At 38.9% G+C, this 24,042-nt stretch overlaps 1 protein-coding gene across 2 annotated transcripts in view; it reads left to right on the top strand.

The window, feature by feature from the left end:
* The first annotated feature begins 2,895 nt into the window (after nucleotides 1–2,895).
* LOC307132465 (transmembrane protein 132D) overlaps nucleotides 2,896–24,042 on the top strand; it is an 82,831-nt gene continuing 61,684 nt past the window's right edge. The window contains exons 1-2 of one of the 2 annotated variants that reach the window (XM_079826801.1): nucleotides 2,896–3,538; nucleotides 20,747–21,659. In XM_079826801.1, the coding sequence (XP_079682927.1) occupies nucleotides 3,466–3,538; nucleotides 20,747–21,659 (986 nt within the window). In that variant the 5' untranslated portion in view covers nucleotides 2,896–3,465. The remainder of the gene's footprint in view (nucleotides 3,539–20,746; nucleotides 21,660–24,042) is intronic. The other variant, XM_079826802.1, reaches the window with a different exon arrangement.

Below are 24,042 nucleotides of genomic sequence, written 5' to 3' on the forward strand. Positions count from 1 at the left end.
TATTTAACACAGCCTTGGGCCATTCTTTAAAACTACTCCATCTTTAAATTGATAGTTATATCACAAACAATTTAGCTAATACACTATAATACATTATAAAAGGAGGACGTTTCGTAAACTAGAAAACAACATTTACCACCGCCCACTGTGTGACGTTGTTGAACCAGGGAATCCGTGTGTCCACCACGACAAATCAGCCTCATTGACTTGTATGGGTGTTGTTTTCGTGGTGGAGACACGGAATTGTGCCACCACCACGTAAACCGGGGTTAAGGGATCGTGTTCATTTCACGTATTTCTGTGAGATCAGGTTGAACTTTACACGTGCTCTCTCTCGCTCAGATAAACTTTGTCCTCCTAAATCTAAAGACAATCTAAAGTTGTAAGCAAAATTGTCTTCTCTCCAGGATTTAATGTTACAGAAGTGCAACATTATAGTGTGGGCACCCACTGGCAGAAACATTAACCGGCGCATACTCCAAGTTATTTAAGTTATGAATCTTCTCCTTAGACAGAGATTAAATATTTTATATATTCAAACAGGTCACACTGCAAATGATTAAGCATCATTATTGCCAAACCTGTATTTATTTGAGTATAACATTAATGAGATGTTGTATTGCTTCTAAAATTTAGGAATCTAGTGTAAGACAGTGGTGTAAATTATTTGAGTAAATGTAATTAGTTACTGTACTTAAGTATTTTAGGCTACTTTGTAGTTGTACTGAGTATCAAAGATATTAGCAACTTTTACTTTCTACTTGACAACATTTTTTAACAAGTTAATTAACTTTTTACTCCAATACATTTGTGTTGAGTAATATAATTACACATTACATTTTGCAGGGCACCTAACTTTTTCTGCAGCAGTTTGTTTCTGCTATAAAGAAGAGATATTACCATCTAAAGGGCATTGAAGGTACTATATCTTGTGTGTTTTGCCTTTACTCACCCAAACATGTCAACAAGGCTACTTTATGTGAATGTCAGTGCATTAGCAGGTAGTTGATGAATCGCAAGTGTTTGATTTATGAGATGAGGACATGACTGCAGCCAGTGATGAGGCTGAAACCAGTATATCCAGCGCAAGAAGGCTTTGACTATTTAATTTTACTTAACATTATTTTATTGACGAGACCTTTTTGATGGAAATTGGTTTACTTATGGCCTTTTTGTGCACTTGAGCTTAACTGAGACTTGAGTTTGTAGACATTTAATTTTATTGCAATATTGAGGTGTTCAGTTTTATTTAGATTTTAGAAAAGAAACATAATTTCTCATCTTAATAAACAGTCGTTTTTTATTTTCACTGGTATGTCTCTCAGGTGTCGAGGACTATTATGTATCGTTGAGCCTATATATTTAGTATGAGTAAAATACTTATGTACTGTTAAAATCAGATACTTTATGACTTTTACTCAAGTTGTATTGCAATTGGTGACTTGTAATGGAGTCATTTTTGCTGTAAGGAATCTGTACTTTTACTCAAGTTTGGTTTTCAGGTAGGGGAGAGCGGGGCACAACCTAACGCTTTTTGACTTTCTCAGTTTGTGTAAATCCACTTGGGGTTCAGAGTATTTATTTTTTCCCACATTCATTTCCCACATGTCTAGTACAATTATGTGGTTTTGTTTCATTAATACAGTGTATACTTTTTTCTTGATTTACCCAGAAAGAATGGAAGTGAAATGTGACAACATGCCCAATAGGTGGGGTACATTGTAACATGTGAGGGGCATGATGTAACATGACCAAATGACAGCTTAAAATGTTATCTGATATATTAAAAAAATATCCATGACAAACTAAAATATTTTGTTAATAATACAATTATTAACTTTTTAAAATAAAATAATGGCATTTTTAATCATTTAAAATATAAAAAATTTTGAGTTTGGCAACAAACACATCACTATACAGCACAGTTAAAAACATAATAATAATGAATAATTTCTGAACATTGACAATCAGTTATTATTCACCTTTTTCTCATGGTTTGTCAAAATAATTCATAAAAGTGTAGAATATATTAGCGTAGTTCTAATAGGGGCTCATTGTAACTCAGTGTTACAACACAACCCATCTGCGCAACTGGGATTTAAACCGCGGCTCGTGTCTACTGCTGGTTAGATCAGCAGTAAAGAACGATCTCAACTGTTATTTAACAGATATAAGATTGAAATAATATCAGATTTGTCTGATTTTAAATAAGCACAAAAAACAGAGATGAAAAATAAACTTAAGTAAGAAATTTACTTTTGCTATGGTTAAATAAATGTTCAGTAATTTTGGCATATTTTTTTCTCTAACCAATGTTGATATGGCAACCAAGCTTCGTCATCCTGGCATGTGTGGAAAGTTTTAAACAATGCGTGTTACAACTAACCCAGTGTTAGGTTGTGCCCCGCACTCCCCTACACTTTACACCTCTGGTGTATGGACAATGTTAAGTGAGTTTTGAAGTTTTATGGCTTCCTTCCACATTCACTTCTGATGAGTGGACAAGAGACACTTGAGGCTCATTTAGATCTCAACCCTTATTACTGAGACTCACCCCATTAGAGCACCTTGTCTGGCATTATCAAAGAATATTTCATAAGCTAAAACGAAACAAAGTATCTTAGTCTCGACTTTAGATAATCTCAAATTTCTGAAATCTACTGGTTGTTCAGGGGAAACAAAAGATCAAAGCTGATAATAGCCCATACACAACATTAAAAAACGAACAAAATGTAGTCTGAAATATGACCACGAGATGTCACTGTCAGTCCACAACTAAAGCACAGGCTGACTAAATGACAGATATGGTGATTTAAACTTTTTAACGCGTTAAGTACGATTTCACACTGTTACACTACACGTTTTGTCATGTAATATAATTTAAATAATATACATAACACAAGCATATTTAATATCCTTGTGGTTGTATTCGCACTGTGTTGAGCAGTTAATCGCATGACTCTCACTGCCTGTCTCCTGTTTAATTCACTGAGGTAAATCCTGTCGCTCGTGCTCTGGACTGCTGAGGATCTAAAGCTCGTGGCGGGCGGACAGAGGATTGTGGTGTTTCGCTCTGCCAGGACACTTTCCACACGGATGAGACCATAACAGGACGCATGAAGCCAGCGACAGTTATCAAACGAGAGAAAAATAAATGTTACATTTCTTTCATTGGATTATATGGAAAGCTGTGCATTAATTTGGAGAAGATCAACAAATGGGTTCTAAACTAATAGATCTCGCTAAAGATACTCATTTAAGTTTGGGCACACGTGCCGCCGTTCCGTTTGGAATGAATCATTCAGAAGTGTGAGTCTGTGGAGCGCGTGCACAGGTGAAGATTCCACAGGTAAAACAGCATCATGATGCCGACGGACCAAATGCGCTCCTCGCTCTGTCCTGTTTGGGGTTCATAAATGTCAGAAACGTTAATGGGACATATCATAGATAACCCCTGTGGCCAAAATGAGCGTCTATTCTTACCTGTGGCGGATTCTGCAGATATTATTGGCAACGATAACCACGGCTGTCACTCAAGGTATGTAGATTTCTTTAAGTGTAAAAGTTGGAAGAGCTAAATCATAATGTTTTGGTTAGTATTGTGTAGCCTATTTAGGACCAGTGTAAGAAAGGGGTTTGTAATAGGCTACCTGAAAAATAAGCATTCAGAATCTTTACATAGAACAAAGGTGTGAGTCAAGATGCAGTCTCGTTTTCGAGTCAGGCTATTTCAATCTAGTCAGTCTGTTAACGGCTAGAATCCAGAATTTTTCAGTTACTTTAAGGTTGACTGTTCCTTTCCCCCTTTTTTCAGTTTTAGAGACACATACATTTTTTGTTTTGTTTTGAGACTTATTACTGTATATGTGACCCTGCCTGGACCACAAAATCAGTCATAATTTTAATTGAGATTTATACATCATCTGAAAGCTTTCCATTGATGTATGATTTGTTAGGACAGGACAATATTTGACCGAGATACAACTATTTAAAAATCTGGAATCTGAGGGTGCAAAAAAATTCGAAATAATGACAAAATCAATATTAAAGTTATTCAAATCAAGTCCTTAACATTGCATATTACTACTAATAATACATTTGTATATATATTTACAGTAGGAAATTTACAAAATATATTAATTGAACATGATCTTTACTTAATATCATAATGATTTTTGGCCCTTACAATGTATTGTTGGCTATATCACCACAAACATACACAACTTATGACTGGTTTTGTGGTCCAGGGTCACATATACTGTACGTTATTGTTATCTTTCATAAAATTAGTGTGGCATGAAACGTTGATCAAAACAAATGTCTTAGGGAACACTTAAAAACCTTCTTACAGTATGGATTGAAACAGTATAGAATTTAGAGGTCTGCTACCCAGGTTCGGGGTAATGTTTAATGAACAGCCTCGGGTTCGGGTCGGGTTCGGTTTCGTAACTAAGAAAAAATAAATTGGCTATGTATACTTTGCGTGCCGTGTGCTTTGCCTAGTTGCTGTGTTGTTACCGAAAGAGCATGCGAGAGAGAGAGAAAGCATGCGCAGAAATGCATGCATGTGTAACGGAGGCCAGCTAGTAGTCGCTGTGCGAGTAAACCTCACTCCTCTGATCTCAAGAGACACTCTAGCGAATGACGCTAGAGGTTGCAGCCTTTAGCCTCATTTGTTAGAGCCAGGGCCGTTTGAAGAAATTTCGGGGCCCCAAGCAAAATGGACATGGAGGCCCCCCAATACCCCCCCACCCCACCCGCACGGTGAGGCCACAGAAGGCCTTCAGAAACCACAGCATAGCCATACAGTTTAAGTTCACCCAAACTTTATATAAATAAAGGTTTACAGTGCAAATACTGTTGTTGCATATACTGTGGATAAAATTTGAAAACATTTGCAAAAAACAGCACTGTATCATGAAATTTTTTTTGTAAACCTTTAAGTAACCATTTTTTAAACATCTATAAACATTACATAGATAGACGGACCAGATATTCCTAACACTTTGGAAATACTTAAGGGTTACTAGTTGGTTTGTAAACTGTCTATAAACATTATCAGGATGGTTATTATAAAGTTGCAACAGATGACTATAATACCTTGTTAAATAGTTAATAAACAGTACCAGTAAAACTTGGGTTGTCCTGATACTGTACTTCAAAACGTAACAGTGTAAAAATTGCCACACAGAATAAAGTAATTGTTCAAGATCCATTGGTAACTTTATAAAAATAATGTCATATTTGCAAACTGTCACTACCGTATATCCCGACACTAGCACATTAAGATAAGCTATGAAAAAAATCATGTTCCTCTGCCTCTTTCTGGTTAAATAATGTTTATAATAATAGTTAATATAGCATGCTATATTAACTATTCCAGGTTATTTATGCATAGCATAAATAATAGTTAGTATAGCATGCTATGGCACTTTCATCAAAACCTATTACAAAGCTATAGCAATGTCATGTCATTAAATACGATAAACAGTGATTCTGGAACAGATCTGCATCTTCCTTATCCCGTTAAAAAACATATTACAGTATGTAACCATATTCCGTCTGTTCGAAAAAAAAGTTGCACTAACTGTTCGTTACAAGCAGCATTTGCCGTCAGGCAGGTAACAATAGCTAACATAAACATATTTTTGCTAGCCTACCTGCTGCAAACTTACACCATTTTTGTACAAGACAAGTAGAACTATTTTATCCAGTGTAATTTATCACTTACCACTATCTTGTTTTTTCTTATCCTCCTCTTCCTTTCTCTTTTTTCTTTTCTGGCTTCCTGAAGCATAAAATTCCGCTTCATGATGACTGCCGAGGAGGTTTTGTATTTTGCCGGCAGCAGAGATCACGTGGTTGGCTGGCTGCTGTCAGCGACTACTGAGAGGGGCCCCCTTAAGGGGGATCCCGATAACAGTGTCATTGCACTTTACTGCATTGACTATCAAAGGGGCGCTCACACAGTTTGTCGTTTCATTTTATTCTTAACCTGTCGTTGTCTTGGGGCCCCAGGCCAGCTCGGGGCCCCAAGCAATTGCTTGGTTTGCCTGCCTTGTCCCGACGGGCCTGGTTAGAGCATCCGACTCATGCCAACGGATCCCGGTTCGAGTCCCGCTTGGAGTGGGGCGGTTTGAACAGGAGGGGTTACACATGCATGCATGCATATGTACATACACACACACACACACATAGGCTATATATATATATATATATATATATATATATATATATATATATATATATATATATATATATATATATATATATATATATATATATATATATATATACAGTATATATATATATATATATATATACAGTATATATATATATATATATATATATATATATATATATATATATATATATATATATATATATATATATATATATATATATCAACTGTCGATGCCATTCTCTTCCTTCATAACTTGTTGGCTACTGAGAAGGATATATTTGTGTAAATAGTTTAGCAACACTGCGTGAACTTTTTGAAGTTTAAAGTTTGAGTTACAGAGAAATTTGTGACTGTTACACCTGTTCGACCACAGCAAAGTTACGTAATTGGTAAGTCCGTGCTTATTCTCTACTGCTGTGCTGATGGGGCCTCTGTGCCTGTGTTTGTACATGTATTTATTTACCATTGCAAGCAATCTTTAAATACAACATATTGCAAAAATGGTATTTTCTGTTAGAAACGGACCTCGGGTTCGGGCTTAACATGTCAATGTAATGGTTGGGTTGGGTCGGGAAGGATCTCTGGTACGGGCCGGGTTCGGGCTTCAGTTTAAAGCAGGGTTCCTCAAACTCAGTCCTGGAGGGCCGCTGTCCTGCAGAGTTTAGCTCCAACCCTGATCAAACACACCTTCCTGTGATTTTCTAGTGATCCTGAAGACCTTGATTAGCTTGCTCAGGTGTGTTTGATCAGGGTAGGAACTAAACTCTGCAGGACAGTGGCCCTCCAGGACCGAGTTTGAGGAACCCTGATTTAAAGCCTGTGCCGACCTCTATAGAGTTTGTATGATTAAAATTGTACAGCAGTGTTATCATTTTGACACAATTGGTTGAAAATGTATTAAATTAATTGAAATAATACGATTTCCCATTTATTTTTCTTCAATTTATGGAAAATAATAATTTTTTTAAAGGGGTGGTAAACCACGATTTCACTATTCTAACTTTAGCTAACGTGTAATGTTGCTGCTTGAGCATAAACAACATCTGCAAAATTACAACGTTCAAAGTTTAAAGCAAAGGGAGATATTTGCTTTTAAAGAAATCAGTTTCTAAGAACTACAGCAAACAGCCAGTAGGCGACTACACACATTCCTCCAGGGTTGGTGACATCAACAGACTCAATATTTACATAAACCCCTCCTCCGAGAATATTAAATAAGGGGGGGTGAGGCCATTTTGTATCGCGGCGCTGTTGTGGTATAGTAGGCTGGAGTGTTGTTGCCGCGATGCCGAGGAAACGCTGTTATTTTCATCCGGATTGCAGGTCTGGGGTACTTGCTCTGTTTAGCCTTCCTTGGGACGGGGGTGCGTTGCAGAGCGTTTAACATAAAACATGTTATATGCACGTGTGTTTGAGTCAGCGGGGAATCAGGCGCGCGCAGGGCTCCCTGCAGCACATCTAACAGAGGAAAACATCCACCGTCTTCGCGATTTCAATGCCAGATTTGCACAACGTCAGCTGCGTGAAAAAAACACTGCCGGTGTGTGGATGCATGACGCGCGCGCTGCACATTTCACGGAGGACAACACAAACTTCCACAAACTTCGCGAGTTCAATACAGGATATGCACAACGGCTTGTCCTGAAAGCTGGATTTACAAACAGAAGCTGTTCACGGGCCACAACCTGTAAGTCTGATTTATTTTTCATCGATGTGTTTTCCTGTAATAGGTTGTAGCAAGGAAGTAAACAGATGACAACGCTGTTCTGCAAACCAGTCTGTTAAATGCTCATTCATACTTAACGTTATCCGACGAACACCTAACGTTACAAACACTAACGTTAAAATCTCAACAGCGAACCTGACATTAGTGTAAATGATTCTTTGATTATAGCTTTTATGTATTGTTTATCTACAGGCATGCTAAACATGGTTCTGTGTGTGATTTGGCTAACTTACTAGTTAAAGCCAGTGCTTAGTGTTTGTTTTGGGTTAGTTCTTGCGACAGATATTTGGCTATAATCGTTCTAAAAATACAAAAGTTAAAGTGCCATTCAGTAGCGATCATTATAGATCCGCAGTCTTTACTCTTGAGGACTGAACAGGTTCTGCTCGATCATCTTCACTCAAATGTTCTGGGTCTGATTCGGGCTCAGATTGGTATGGTTTTATTGACGCCGTTGTTTCTAACACTGACCAAAGCACGGCCTCCGGTAAGGGGCGTGACGTTTCCGACATACGTGCACTAGGCGTTTAGCGAATCACAACACACTGGGCCAGCTAACCAATCTGAGCCCATCGCGTATTTTTGAGGGACTGGCTTCATACAACCCGGAAAGCATCAGACCGTTTTACAAGGAGGGACAGAGCAGTGTAGAATAAAGGTCAAATATATGAAAAATAAGGCAATTTTTTTTAAAACTAAGCATGAACACGTTACAGTGCACCCCACAAACACAGTCAAGCCTTCAAAAGAATGTGTTTTACCACCCCTTTAAGAGGGGTCACTTATGGCTCTCTTGGTGCCCTCATCAAGATAACTCATAACTAAAGGAAAAGCAGTTACTTAAAGGTCCCATGGCATGGCATTTTTCTATTATTTTATAATGTTTCCTGAGGTGTACTTATATTGTTAGGATGATTTTTACATCATAAAATGTTATAATTTAGAAATAAAAGGCATTTTTTCTATGCTGCTGTTTGCCCTGTGGCTGAATGCCCTGTTTCAAGAGGTGTGTCTGCTGTGAGACTTAAGTAAAAACGCCCACTGTTGTGATTGGCTGACATCTTTGCACTTGAAATGAGCGGAGGGGGCGTGGTTTAACAAGGTCTACCAGGCACGAGCTGCTGCTAGAGAGACGGATGGACCTGAGTTCACTTCACATCAGTTCTCAGCATGTCTCAGTTCAGTGAACTGTTGTAGTTACTAAAATATACTTCAGGTTATTAGTTTATTTCTAGTTGGAGGGGCTGTCACTCATGTCAGAAAGTTAGTAACTTTAGTAAATTATGGATCAGCGCTGACTCGAGACGCGAACCGTTTAGAACGATTCAGTCCGATTTGGTGAACTGGTTCGGTTCACTAAAAAGAACCGATTCAAAAGAATGATTCATTCGCGAACCGGACATCACGGAGACGGAGCGATTGCTAACAAAGTTATTTATAGTAACTACTGAGTTGTGAGAGCACTGTCTGTCAGCGCGAGTTTATTGTGTCTGTATCTGAGAGTTCTGAATAAACACGAGTCCCAGTCACGCTGAGTCCGTCTTCATCATTATTCTACCATTACAGCGAGATGAACGAGTTAGTAAGTTTTGATAATAGCATTATTTTTAGATATGTTCCAATCATATGAAAAGCGTCAGTGACGCGCATTGAGTACACAGCGCAAACAAAGACATAACAGCAGTAATCGAATGTAATCCAGTTTATTGTGGGGATAGCTGGCTAGCCTAGCCGGATACCCTCACGCTTACCCCCCTTCTGCTTAATCTCGCGCCGCGTTTGATGCCTCCACTGTGGGCCAGATGCAGTACTGGGGGTCGGGGATGTTGAAGGCCGACCGGTCAGTGCAGCCCGAGCTTCGGCTTGCGTGAGGTTTATCTCTAAAGAGATGTGAGTCTGCCGATGTTGAGCAGAAACTCATGACTGTATGCACATTGTAGAACAGATAGACGCGACGAGGACGTACAAAAACACTGACTCACAAGATAGAAAACACGAAAACACCGTTCTGTCGGGAGAGAGAGAAGCCGCAGTGTATGCACGAATAATAAATAATTAGCTACACATAAGAAATCACTGATCACAGATCAGAAGGAACTGAAAAAAGACTTCTGTTTTCATTTGTACATCCAAACACTGAGAAACTGCCAGCATTCACACCAGCATTCACTGCCAGCATTCACAAGCCATGATCTCTCGAGCGCTTGCATGGGCGTGCCAGATTCTCTGGGTGGAGGAAAGGGAGGTAACCGTTCCTGTGTGGACGTCAAAACAGGAGACTTTAGGATTGGTTAGTCTGACCTGTCATTTTCTCAAAGGCAGAGAAAGACAGCCAGAACTCGGTTTTACACCGATCAACATTTCTATCCACTTGGAGACAATATTCAGGCTAGGAGAACTTATATTAATGTTGAAATACCTCATAAAATGAAAATTTCATGCCATGGGACCTTTAATATGTTATTCATCATGTACATGTATTCTAATGTTCCATGGATAGAAACAATAACAAAAAAACATTCATGTTTTAAGTGGCATGACAATTTTCTGATTTAAGCAAATGATCTGCTGAAAGTGACCCAAATGTAGACAATGGAATGTGTGATTCTTCAGTGGCATTGGCACGCACCATTTTATAAATGGACACAATCCTTCTGACCAACATAAATCTATATTTTATCTGTATCTGTAAGGTACTTATCTGCAGAAACTACTTTACATTCAAGACCTTAAACAATCTGGATAAAAACATGATAAAGATTAAATCCCTATGAAACTGATTTTTCAAAGAAGTTTTAAGGGAATTATTGGATACAGAACCATTCCCAACCATTCCTCACTTGTCATTCTTTAGTTTCTCATTTCTCTCATCTGTCTCAATCCCTTCTGTACTGTTTTTTTTTTTTGCAGTGAGTGCTTGTTTCTCAAGGCATGGTCTGGATGGGATTAGTGCTCATCCTGTCCCAGAAACAGTGCAGTGTTTCTACAGCTTCACTCATTCACAGGGGCTGAGACATCTGTGATGTGTGTGTCCTCTCTCTTTAATGGTGTTTTAAAATCATTTCTTTGTTGTTGCACACGATAAGATATGAATTTGGCAGACACTTTTATCCAAAGCGACTCACTTATTACAGCAACATGGAGTAAAGTGCCTTGCTCAAAGACACACTGGTGGTGGCGACTGCTGGGATCGAACCAGCAGCCTTCTATGTAGCAGTTCAGTTTAACCCACTAGACCACCATCTCCACTTGGACAATATCACACAAGCAACTGTGCTATTTTTGTACTGCTTAAAGGAACACGCGTATCCGCCAGAGTTAGATAAGTCCATACATTCTCATAACTCCATCTAGCCTACTGCTCAATAAGTGACAAAATAATGCCAACATTTTCCTATTTACATGTTGTGATGTGAATAGTTACATCGTGCACTAAGACCGATGGAAAATAAAAAGTTGCGATTTTCTAGACCGATATGTATAGGAACTGTGCTCTCATTTCTGTGTAATAACTTTGCTGCCGTACCATGGGTGCAGCGGAGCAATGATATTACACAGCACCTGAAAATAGTCCCAACACACTCCCTGTGCAAGCAGGTTGTCACGTTGGTTATGTTGGCGGAAGTTAGCCTATTTTCAGGCGCTGCGTAATATCATTGCGCCGCTGCACCCAAAGTTCATTGATTATTACCCAGGATTCCAGGAATGAGAGAATAGTTCCTAACCATATCGTTCTAGAAAATCGCAACTTTTCATTTTCCGTCTGTCTTAGTACACAATGTAACTATAAACATCACAACATGTAAATAGGAAAATGTTGGCGTTATTTTGTCTCTTATTGAGCAGTAGGCTAGCTGGAGCCGTTTACCTCCAATCTTTGTGCTAAGCTAGGCTAGCGGTGGGTGCGTCAGACAGAGTTATGGCACACACGGAGATGAGAATGGTATGTATGGACTCTGGGGGATACAGTGAATAAGCTAAAGTCCCAAAAAGTCGGCGTGTTCCTTTAGACATTTGCTCAAACAAAGTTAATATTGAATAACTTTTCAGACAAAATTTCTCCAGTTAATTTATATATTTTATGTCTCTACCAACAAAACTAGTTCCAAAAGAAGCAAAAGAATCAAGCTTTCAGAAAAGCTCTTGGCCAAATTTTCAGTGTTATAGTAGCATTTGTTCAACTCAGTATCTGTGATGGTGTGGTGCAGTGCAACAGCTTCACTCACTGAAATGCGTTCATGCCGAAATCCCCAAAAATGGTCCCAGAGCTAAGGAGGTTAATGTTTATATACTGTAGTCGCCCAAGTGTTAATCAATGACTTACTTTTTGAGGGATATTTCTTTAGGATTTAACAAGTTTGATTGATATCAAATGATTCTTTATATGCAGACATGCAGTATGTTTTGCACTCATTTTAATATTGAACCGTCTGTGTTAACCGTCTGTGTTAGACTTCATTATACCCCATCAGTTTTCCACTTCAAGCCTTTAGCAGTAGGATGCCCTTAAATCACCTCTTTAGAGTTTAATGTGGTGACATTTGGCATTAAGGATGTATTATAAAGGTTGGTGCTGACTTAAAAGGTAGCATGCAAACTTGCTTGTTGACATTATGATAATGTAGTATAATCACGTAAGTATCTGCTATAAACTAACAGCTGTCATAACATTATATTTATGTCATCAGTACCAAAGTCATCCAGCATTAAGACCTCAATTGGTCAGTGTAAATGGTCTCTGCTCTGCCATCTGTCCTTGTACATCCTGGAGTATAAATGGTGCTATAACGGCTGCATTAAATGTAATTAAGCGCATTTGCTTAATCTTTCTGCTTTATGACACTCTGAACAAAACAACTTGAAACAAAATGTTTGATAAACACAGTTATACAAAACATTATAAATAAAAAATGTGTCAAAGAACTCAAAACTCTTTTTTAAAATGTAAATATGAATTAAAGGTGCACTATGTAACATTTTTGCAGTAAAATATCCCAAAAACACTAGGCCAGTGTTATATATTTTGTTCAGTTGAGTACTTACAATATCACAAATGTTTCAGACTATTTGTAAATCGTGAGAAAATTGCTATTTTACCCAAGGAAACGGGACGTGTGAGGGAGTGGCCTGCCGATTGCGTCAGATCTGCGTTACCCTCGGTTTCTCTGTTTTTTTTGTTTTTTTTTAATCTGCAGAAACGCTTTACTCTCACTGCAGTGTGCAACAAGTGTCATAGCAGCCGCCGAGCGAACGCACAGCGTAACATCCAAACATCATTTAACACACTCAGATGTATCTAATATGATAAACAGAGCTGTGTTACCTCATACTCATGAACGGAAAAGCAGAGATGGCGCCTGCGACTGTGGCATAATAAAAGTCCAGCCGGTTACTGTGTAATAATAAAAGTCCCGTTGCTCGTTTGTTGCCTTCATCTTATTAACAATCGCTCCAGCGGCCTTGCTCAGTTTCACAACACTCGGCCCTGCTCTGCTTCATAATACAGTAACGTTAATAATCAGATCCATGAACATGATTTCTGTCCGAGTCCTATCCCAATTCTTTCCACTGGCTGTGATGGCGAAGACCACATGTCCCAAGATTCAGCGCTCAAACGTTTTGAATAGGCGACCGACTAGTGGACGGAAAAGTTACATAGTGCACCTTTAAGGCCCACTCACACCAAGGACGATAACTATAGTGATAACAATAAAGATATAGTTATAATCATTCTAAATATAAAAGAATTGTAGAGTCCACACCACAACTATAAAGACAAAAGCACAGAGTCAATCATATCATTGGAATCACTTTCAGAAAGTTTTTTTTTTTCAGCTGATGAATGATAAAACATTAACATCCAATCAGAATCCATCCTTCTTTAAATAGCTCGAGCATTTAAAGTGACAGGCTGCAAACTGCAGCGCGTGCTTAGAATAAACAGAACGATATCCGCTGGTGTGGACGCTAATATAGTTATCGTTATTTTCATAATTATTCTTGGTGTGAATAGGACTTAAGTGTTTACTACCACTAACCTCAATACACAAACAACCAATCATGTCTTTGACAAGTACTTGCTTTATAGAAAAGTCATTTAACAGAAATAATGCTGTGCCAATTTATTAAACTTAAACACTTATTTCCTTTAAAGGGGTCATAGAATGCCATTTTTGTACAAGTTAATATGATTCTTTAGTGTCTAAATGAAAAGTTTGTAATATACTTTAATTAAAAATTCTCATTAGTATTGTAAGAAAACACTCATTTTATCTGGTCAAAACCAGCTCTGTTTTCAGCAAGTCATTTCAGTGTATGTGACTTTAAATGGTAATGAGCTTTGCTCACCCCGCCCCCTCTGCTCTGTGGGGCGTTCGGTTCGACAACACCACAACACACGTGGAGTGTTGCCTTGACAGCAGTTTAGGGTATATTTTCGAGAAATAATGGCAACGGGAGTCTCTGAGGACACATCTGAGCAACCTTATCAATTTGAACCGGAGTCGGACCAGTAACAAGATGACGAACCCAACGAAGTTCGAACAGGACGTTTCTGAATGGTTGGTTAACGTCATGTCACTTTGATCTATCTTTGTACTGGCAGAGTAGCGTAGTTGCTATGTGTTTACTGATGTGTTAGTTCATTGACAGATTGATTTTATGTTATAAGATTTTTTTTGACATTACTTCTTAATCAGTAACAGGCACCGTTATAAACCATGTACAAAAGTAAGCTTAGTGTAGTGTTACCACGTTAACTTTATCACCCGAGTACACAGTTTGTAATAACAACCATAACGCGTTGTTCATTATAAACGTGGGATTATGAATTGTGAACGTCATACACAGAAAGCATGCCGTAATGTAACTTACCCTGTAAACTTTAGCCTCATTCATCGTGAAGCGTGCAAGCGATTTGCAAAGATTAATATAAAGGTTAATAAAACGTTACACTCACATCTTCCTGAGGTGCAGCAGGAACACGATCCTTTTTTCAAGAGCAGCTTATTAGCAAAACCTGCTTTATACTGACCCTCGTTTATAAAGCAGTCTGCTTAGAAATGATTCGCGCAAACATTGACGTTGATCGGGGGAATATTCCCTTCTAAAACAAAACTCAGCAGCCACTGGGTCTTCAGCAGTTTGGATTTAGGAACATCAAAATGACTGCTGTGTTCGTTATTACACCCAAGAACACAACACCACAATCGCTTAGACGCCATTCTGCTCCAGAGTATCAACAATGGCGGACTAATGACAGCTCGCTCAGGGCGGGTCTGTGTTGAAACGCTGCTGTCAATCAACAATCGTGGGAGGGGCGTACACTGTGTAACGTCACACGGTCACACGGCTCGATTTGAGACAGGGGAAAACATATAAGGAGATTAAAAAAAAAACACTGGATGTATTTTTATCATTATAGGATGGTTGTGTACAGGCACTGCCAACACACATTTCCGTATAATCAACTTGTAAAAGTGCATGTACCATTATATGACCCCTTTAACAGTAACTGAATGTGTCAAACTGTTAATCAAAAAAATGATAATAAGTTGAATGGTTTTTAATAATTGTTTAGACATAAAGGGAGGATTGGGGTGTTAAGGTGTCATTGCAAGAAAGAGTGTCATCTCCAGTTTTGTCTGAAGAAGTTTGCGGTATTTGGAAGAAGAGCAGCAACTGTTGATGTGTCTCAAGGGGAAACACATCTGTGCTGTCAGCTACTGTTTGTAGTCCTTTGAGTCTTTTCACTGTATTCTCACAGCATGGTGGTGAAACTGCACTGCTTTTTCAACACTTTCAAAACTACTCAATAGTTTCACCTTATTTAAAGAAAATGTTTTCATATTTCAGGTTGGTCCAAACATCTATGAAACCTCCAGTAAACCACTAGTACAGTGAATCAAAATGCAAACTAGCTACGTTAACTTAATTATATAATCAATGTATAATTAAGGTGTTTAATTAATACATATTAGGCTATATAATAATAATACACCGATCAGGCATAATATTATGACTGGTGAAGTGAATAACACTGATTATCTCTTCATAATGGCACTTGTTAGTGGGTGGGATATATTAGGCAGCAAGTGAAAAAAATTTTCCTCAAATTTGATGTGTTAAAAGCAGGAAAAATTGGCAAGCGTAAGGATTTGAGACAGTTTGACAAGGGCCAAATTGTGCTGGCTAGACGACTGGGTCAGAGCATCTCCAAAACTGCAGCTCTTGTGGGGTGTTCCCGGTCTGCAGTGGTCAGTATTTATCAAAAGTGGTCCAAGGTAGGGACAGTGGTGAATTGGCGACAGGCTCATTGATGCATGTGGGGAGCGAAGGCTGGCCCGTTTGGTCCAATCAAACAGACGAGCTACTGTAGCTCAAATTGCTCAAGAAGTTAATGGGGCTGCAAAGCCGCAGACCACGTGAGCATCAGAACTGGACCAGGGAGCAATAGAAGAAGGTGGCTGGTCTGATGAATCACGTTTTCTTTTATATCACGTGGATGGCCGGGTGCATGTGCGATGCTTACCTGGGGAACACATGGCACCAGGATGGGCCCATGGAGGCCCCACCTCACAACTTACACGACTTAAAAGATCTGCTGCAAACATCTTGGTGCCAGATACCACAGCACACCTTCAGGGGTCTAGTGGAGCCCACGCATCGATGGGTCAGGGCTGTTTTGGCAGCAAAAGTGGGACCAACACAATATTAGGTGATATACACTGATCGGTGTATATTTCAAGGACATTTTTGTTACAATTTTGGTATTGTGTTGGGTCACCAACTGATTTCAAATGGATCTTGAAGCAAAACCAGTTGAGAAGTCCTGATCTAGAACATCAGTCACACCATTTTTGCTGTTAAAGCCATTTTGCTGAGCACATGCAGTCAGCAGGATGCTTTCTTAGGGTGGACTGACAGATATTGCGTGAATGGATAGTGATCTGAGTGGTTTTACTATATATTTTTAAGAATTTCTGAATTTCAGCTCCAGAGGCTTCCTCAGCACTTGTATACACAGCGATACTAATGATGGCGGCAGTTTTTCCGTATCAATTCTAGCGCGAGTCCTCATCCTTTTGAAATGCGTGGAAAGGGGATTTGCAGCGCTGAAAACAACGTGTTCTCGACATGTGTCGATAACACAAACCAAACTCTTCTAGACCTTAGCTACAACTAAAGTGTTTGAGGATGGGTCAAAGATGTCATTCGCGTGCTGCCAATGAAGAACATAGGCTGACATTATGCAAATTTGTTACATTGTTACGTAGGTATGAAATGACTAGTTTCGGCAGTTTAGAATCAATTCTTTCTTTTAGGAGACAATAACTATTTTGATCGTAAAACTTTGCAGATCTTTTAGAATCACAAACTTTAATTCTTTGGATTTTCATAATGTATTAAATGTTGAAATTAACATTAAAGCTGCAGTCCGTAACTTTTTGTGCTCTAGCAGTTAATAAACAGAACTGCATGCATCTTGCGGAAGAACATTGCAGCCGGAGCTACTTCTCTCTGTTTATGTCTATGCCACCTGATGGAGTTTTGGTTCCTTGCCACTGTCGCCTTTGGCTTGGCTTGCTCAGTTGGGGACACAACATTTTCAACTAAATATTCAAATAAATTTAATTACTAAACTAAATTAACTACATCAACTAAATTACTGATCTGCCCACATTGTCACTGTATGATTGAAATGAGCTTATGACATCACCGTTTTCTCCAGAGCGGCTGTACAGCCGAATCAAATTTTGTTGCATTATTTTCTTGTTTAACACTGTGAAGCTGCTTTGAAACAATCTGCATTGTAAAAAGCGCTATATAAATAAAGTTGACTTGACTTGACTCTATGGCGAGTTACGCAGGGACTGTGCTCCTCCGCAGCGGTTCCTACCAGTCCGGTCTGAAATAGTCCCAATTTAAACACTTATTATGAGTGTACCATAATGATTCAGGGTAAGACAAAAACACGTTTTGGAAAATGGATTCATGTTGTACATTCTCATTATATAATTTTTGTAAATCTTGAACACAAAAAAAGTTACGGACAGCAGCTTTAACTAAGAATAATAAATGCTTTAGAATCATTTTTCATTGTTAAATCATGTTAACTAATGTAAACAAATGATACCTTATTATGACGCATTAACACTTTTTCTCATGGCAATGACAACATTTTGACCTGCCGAAGTCATGCATTTAATTGCTAAAATGCTATTTATGACTTCAAATGTGACCCTGGACCACAAAACCAGTCATAAGGGTCTTTTTTTTATTGTGATTTATACATCAGTTGAATAAATATTACTAATAATAATATATGTTTTATATATTTATGGTAGGAAACTTACAATCTATCATAGAACATGATCTTTAATTAATATCCTGATGATTTTTGGCATAAAAGATCAAATCGATAATTTTGACCCACACAATGTATTGTTGGCTATTGCCACAAATATACCTGTGCAACTTATGACTGGTTTTGATTATATGCAATTTATTATTTTAGAATGATCTCATGTAACTCCCCATTTATACAGTTAACATGCACATTAAACATACTGAGCGTTTAACTCAGTGTTTTGCACGCATCCTAACACTGTTTTCCCCAGAGTGTGGCTAACAGGCTTATTAGCCCAACATACCTACGGATTTAGAGCTGAATCCAGATGTTATCTATGTCATCTGCTGAAATGGAGGATAAATAGAATGGATGTTGACCTGTTGACCTGCACAACTGTTATATGCTAATGCATCTGTTCCTGTTGATGGTTAACAGAGAGACCTTAATGTGAACTCAAAGCCAAATGCTCAAAACCACAGAATCTCACACAAATTCAAAACATCTGAAACAAGCAATTCACCATATAAATTCTCGAACAAATGTACACATTATCTCCTCAGATATTTTGACATGAAAGAAGCGTTTAAACTTAAAACACTACAGAAACACAAAACTTAGAAATCCAGTTAAGTCCAAAGGGTTCACTTACTTTTCCCCAACTGTGCAAAGCACAGAAAAAGGAATAATGTAAATGACAATGTCAGACAGGCAGAATGTTATCCAGTTTAGATTAATCTTTTTGTCTTTGCATGTTCTGTCACTGCTTCAGCTATACATGTGAGTGGAGGGGTTGTCATGAGTTCAGTGTGAGATTAGTTAGTCATAACTGGCCTTTCACTGTAATAACTGCATGACGCTACCACTCAATCTGCTTTTTAAAAATGATTTCCAGGAATTGTAGATTGCCTCTTTTGATCTCATCCTTGTTATTGGAGCTGATATTTTTCTTTCTCCCCCCGCCACCCCCCTCCATTTTACTGACATATAATACACTTAATGTTGGATCTCAGACTTTACCAATTCACAGGAGTTTTTCATGGATCTACTAGAATATTAAATTGATATTGTGCCTATAAGATGAAAGTGGCTGAAGCTTGGGTGGATTAAAATAGGCTGCATTGGATGCAATATAGCAGATTTGCATTTGGTGTTTGGTTTTCATCTTGGTAAAAATTCATATTTCCATATGTGGCAGACCAGGCTATTAATCAAGCTTTCTTTATTTTATATTTGACAAACATATAATGCATACCTTTCATGCTGTGTTGCATGCTGGGAGATTTAAAATGGGAGATTCAGAATATTTTTATGCCAGACATGTTGCTACGATACACATATGAATTTCTTAGTGTGATTAAGTGTCATAAAAGAGCAAGTATATATGATATAATGGGGCAAAAATCATACAATTGAAAGGAGTGTAAATTGAATATGAAAAAAAAAAACATTGGCATTAGAGACATCCATCCATCCAGCTGTTCTTCAGACCACTTGTCCTATGTAGCAGGGATGCTGGATCAGCATCTCAGGCAAAAGGCAGAGACTTACAGCACCTGGTATTCATTCCTGGTGTCCCATCCTAGTATAAACCCATCTTTTTCATCACTTAACCGTGTTAGTGACACACATCAACACATACTTATTAGGCTGGTCATTACACCAAATTGTTAGAAATTGAACAAAACCTCACATTTCATAATTATAAATTAATATAAGTAATTATATGACTATAAGTATATCCAGCCTTACCCAGATACTGTACATACAGTACACTCATGTTTATATATGTGCTATATAACAAATCTAAATCTCTTGAATGTTATTTTGTGGAAAAATATATTGCATCCTACTTTTACACAATATACTCATGTAAAGCAGTATATATACTATACAGCAAATCTCAGCTGCTGTGGAAAATATGTAAACTGTATTATAGCACAGCTATATATATATATATATATATATATATATATATATATATATATATATATATGTATATATATATATATGTATATATATATATATATATATATATGTATATATATATATATAGCAAATCTCAACTGCTTGATGTTTTTGTTTTATTCCAGCTTTGTCCGCTTACATACAGTATATTAACGTAGATATATAGTATATAGCATATCATCGAAAGCTTTAATCAACTTAATGCAACCGCAAGTTATTAAGATATCACAAACATTAACGTCATGATTTTCGTGTATTGTGAAAAGCGTTATACAAATAAAATGTACTTGACTTGACTAACCAAGCCAAACCTCCTTGTATACAGGAGTTTCCATGGTTGTGTGGTTGTAAGCAACATCCAAAACAATTAAACCAAAAAAATTCAAATATAGCTACTGAGAGAAATTTGGGTGGTGAACAGGACTATGTTGACACACTTTATGGAATGACAAGACAACATTACACATCTATCTTAAACTAATTTCTCTCCTTTTTCCTTTGTGTCTTTGTTCTCCGGCAGAGCTGGACAGTCAGGAGATCTCAGATGCCACCAAATCCTCCAACCCATATCCGTTGTTCCTTCCCGTGAATTATCAGGTATGGGATGCTGAATACTTCCTGCTAAAAGAAGCAGGACAGGACATCATGCGCAATTCCAGCATGCAGAGCCAGACGCAGCCATTTGTCATGCTCCGAGCGGGACGTCTCCCAGTTATTAATGCCAGCTACGGCCCACTCTCTACCAAACAAGAGATCCCCCTGGACTTAGTGCAGTCGGTGCAGTTATTCAGGCCCTCACCGCCGGTTGTCACCCTCAATTGGAGAGTCCAGTCCTTTGTTCTGACCCGGTGGGTCTATTCGTCTTCTCCCAAAATGCGAGTCCTGTTCTACGTGGCTGGAAGAGACTGGGACAGAGGAGAGAAGGAGAAAGGAACAAAAGATGAGCTGCCATGCGTCACTGTGTTCGCCTTCTGGCAGACTCAGGAGGTCCGTGGCTCCTGTGTCATCCAAAATGAGCATGGGACCTGCATGGCGGAGGTTGACCCTCCTGCGAGCTGGTTCAGCCCGGTTGAGAGCAGTTCCAGTCGGGAAAGACAAGGGCCAACCCAGGGGAACCCCGTGGAGCTGTATTACCAGGCCAGACCCAGTGTTTACGGCCTGTGTACAGCCAGTGGAGAGGAGGGCAAGAGGTGGGATTTGGGTGGTGGAAATGCTGGTCAGCCTCAGGCTAAGTACATGCCTGTGACCCCCATGCAGAGAATTGGGAGTGTTCGGCTCCTGCAAGTCAAACAAGGGGCCATGCCAGTGTCCGTGCTCAGACTGAGAGAGTCTGTGGTCATCCAGACCTCCTCTAAACCCCTTAAGAAGACTGATATTGCTTCCTTTTATGTCTACATGAGGAGCTCAGCCAACTTGGACACCTTCTCCCTCAGGTAAGTCCTGAAAAAAATCTATTTCACAACTTTTCCTGGGAATCAAAACCACAATCTTGCCATTGCTGAAGCCATGCTCTTTAAAGGGGACATATCATTGCCTTTTTTACAATAAGTAAAATAAGTCTCTGATGTCACTACAGTGTGTATGTGAAGTTTTAGCTCAAAATATCCCAGAGATCAGGGTTTATAGCCTGTTATTTTTATCATTTAAAAAATGCCACTTTTTTGGGGTGAACAAAAAACACAGTTTTTGTGTGTATCCCTTTAAATGCAAATTGGCTGGTTTTCCCTGTCTGTTCTTTCAAGAAGAGGGCAGAGCTTTAATAGCTTGTGCAACAACAACAGAAGATGTCAGTGTTCAGTTTGAACCGGACTCGGACAATAATGCCGACAGAGCCAGAGCATATATGCTGCATGGAGATCAAATCAAAATCAAAATCAAATCACTTTATTGTCACACAGCCATGTACACAAGTGCAACAGCAGGTGAAATTCTTGGTGCAGTTCCGAGCAACATAGTAGTCACGACATGACATGTACAACATTTAGAGCAGCATCAGATTACACTGATGCGCCCACAATTACTCACAGCACAGTAAACTCTACAATAAACAATAAATAATTTACACAATGTGAGTGTGGTTCTCACAGCTTTAACCAATATACACATACTTACAATATACATATACTTTAAACAATATACTTTAAACAATATACACACTAAAACATACATTAAACAATATACATTACGCTATAATAATAATAATATACAATGTACAGTATACATTATTATTCACAGTAGAGATCCAATGTACAATAGGTGCTATATGATAAATAATAAATTATAATAAATGTGTATATAATGTGTGTGTATCTACAGTGGGTTGTGCTTAGTGATATTCTGTCCAGTGTGTGTTATGATCCTGATGGATCAAGAGTTCAGGAGTCTAATTGCTTGTGGGAAGAAGCTGTTCTGGAGTCGGCTGGTGCGTGTTCTGATGCTGCGGTACCGTCTGCCTGATGGTAGCAGTGAGAGCAGCCCATGGTTCGGGTGGCTAGAGTCTCTGATGATCCTCTGAGCTCTCTTCACACACCGCCTGGCGTAAATGTCCTGGAGGGAGGGAAGCTCACCTCCGATGATGCAGCTGGCCGTGCGCACTACCCTTTGCAGGGCTTTGCGGCTGCGGGCGGTACTGTTGCCGTACCAGGTGGTGATGCAGCCAGTCAGCAGGCTCTCTATGGTGCTGCTGTAGAACCGTGTGAGGATGTGGCGGCTCATTCCAAACCTCCTCAGCCGTCGCAGGAAGAAAAGGCGCTGATGAGCCTTCTTCACAACGGCCTCGGTGTGGACGGACCATGAGAGTTCCTCTGTGATGTGGACACAGAGGAACTTGAAGCTGCTGACTCTCTCCACCGGTGCTCCATCGATGGTGATGGGGCGGTGTTCTCTCTCATTCCTCCTTGAGCTCTCAAAGCATTTGCTGATGATGGGGGTCAGAGCAACAGGACGCCAGTCGTTTAAGCAGGTGGTTTTTGCTTGCTTCGGTACAGGAACAATGGTGGACGAACAGGTATAGTTTAGTTTAATTCTGGATTTAAGTTATGTTGCCATCCTGCTTTTAGTACAAGCCTGTTGTAGCGAACCCTGTTCGGATGTTGGCCAAAACATTATTGATGAATTTTATGAAGTTTGTTGTTCATCACACAAAAGATGAAGCGTTTATTTTCACTCCAGAAAATCACTGTAAGAGCTGAATACACAGTACAAGAAGTACACATTAAAGTCTTGTCCACAAACACTCTCTTTCCCTTGCATTATCATCAGCACACAGCGAATTACACAATAACGCTTGTTACAATTAACAGTAAACAAATATATACAGACATTATTCCTTTTCAGGTGGTGCTTAATAAACTGGTCAACTTAATATCTGTAAAACAACTTGCACGCTCTCCCTTTCTTTACTGCCGTGACCAGTATCGCTCCGGAGACTGTAAGCTGGATCACAATAGTTCTCTCGAGCGCAGAGAAAATGGCAGACAGTGTACAACTGGCTGAGGGCGGAAATTATGTTAATTTGAGTGGCTAATTTTTTCACATGCTTGCAAAAATTTGTTTTTACCAAAACAAAGTTACTGGGTTTTTTCCCATTTTCTGGTTTGGGTTAGGGTTACCACAGTCCTAATGCATTATGAAAAATATACCAATAAATTAAGAACAAGATTTTTAATGGATTATGCCTTTTTCCTGAAAATACCAGTAATGTTAGCATCCTTTCTGGAAGTAGTCCAGATTATCAGTGCAGAGAAGCGAAATACATTTAATGATAATAACACTCAATGATATTCTGAGCTGTTATTCTGACCGCAGAACTTTGGG

This window comes from Gobio gobio (assembly GCF_949357685.1).
Source record: "Gobio gobio genome assembly, chromosome: 10".
In the NCBI taxonomy this organism is placed as follows: Eukaryota; Metazoa; Chordata; class Actinopteri; order Cypriniformes; family Gobionidae; genus Gobio; species Gobio gobio.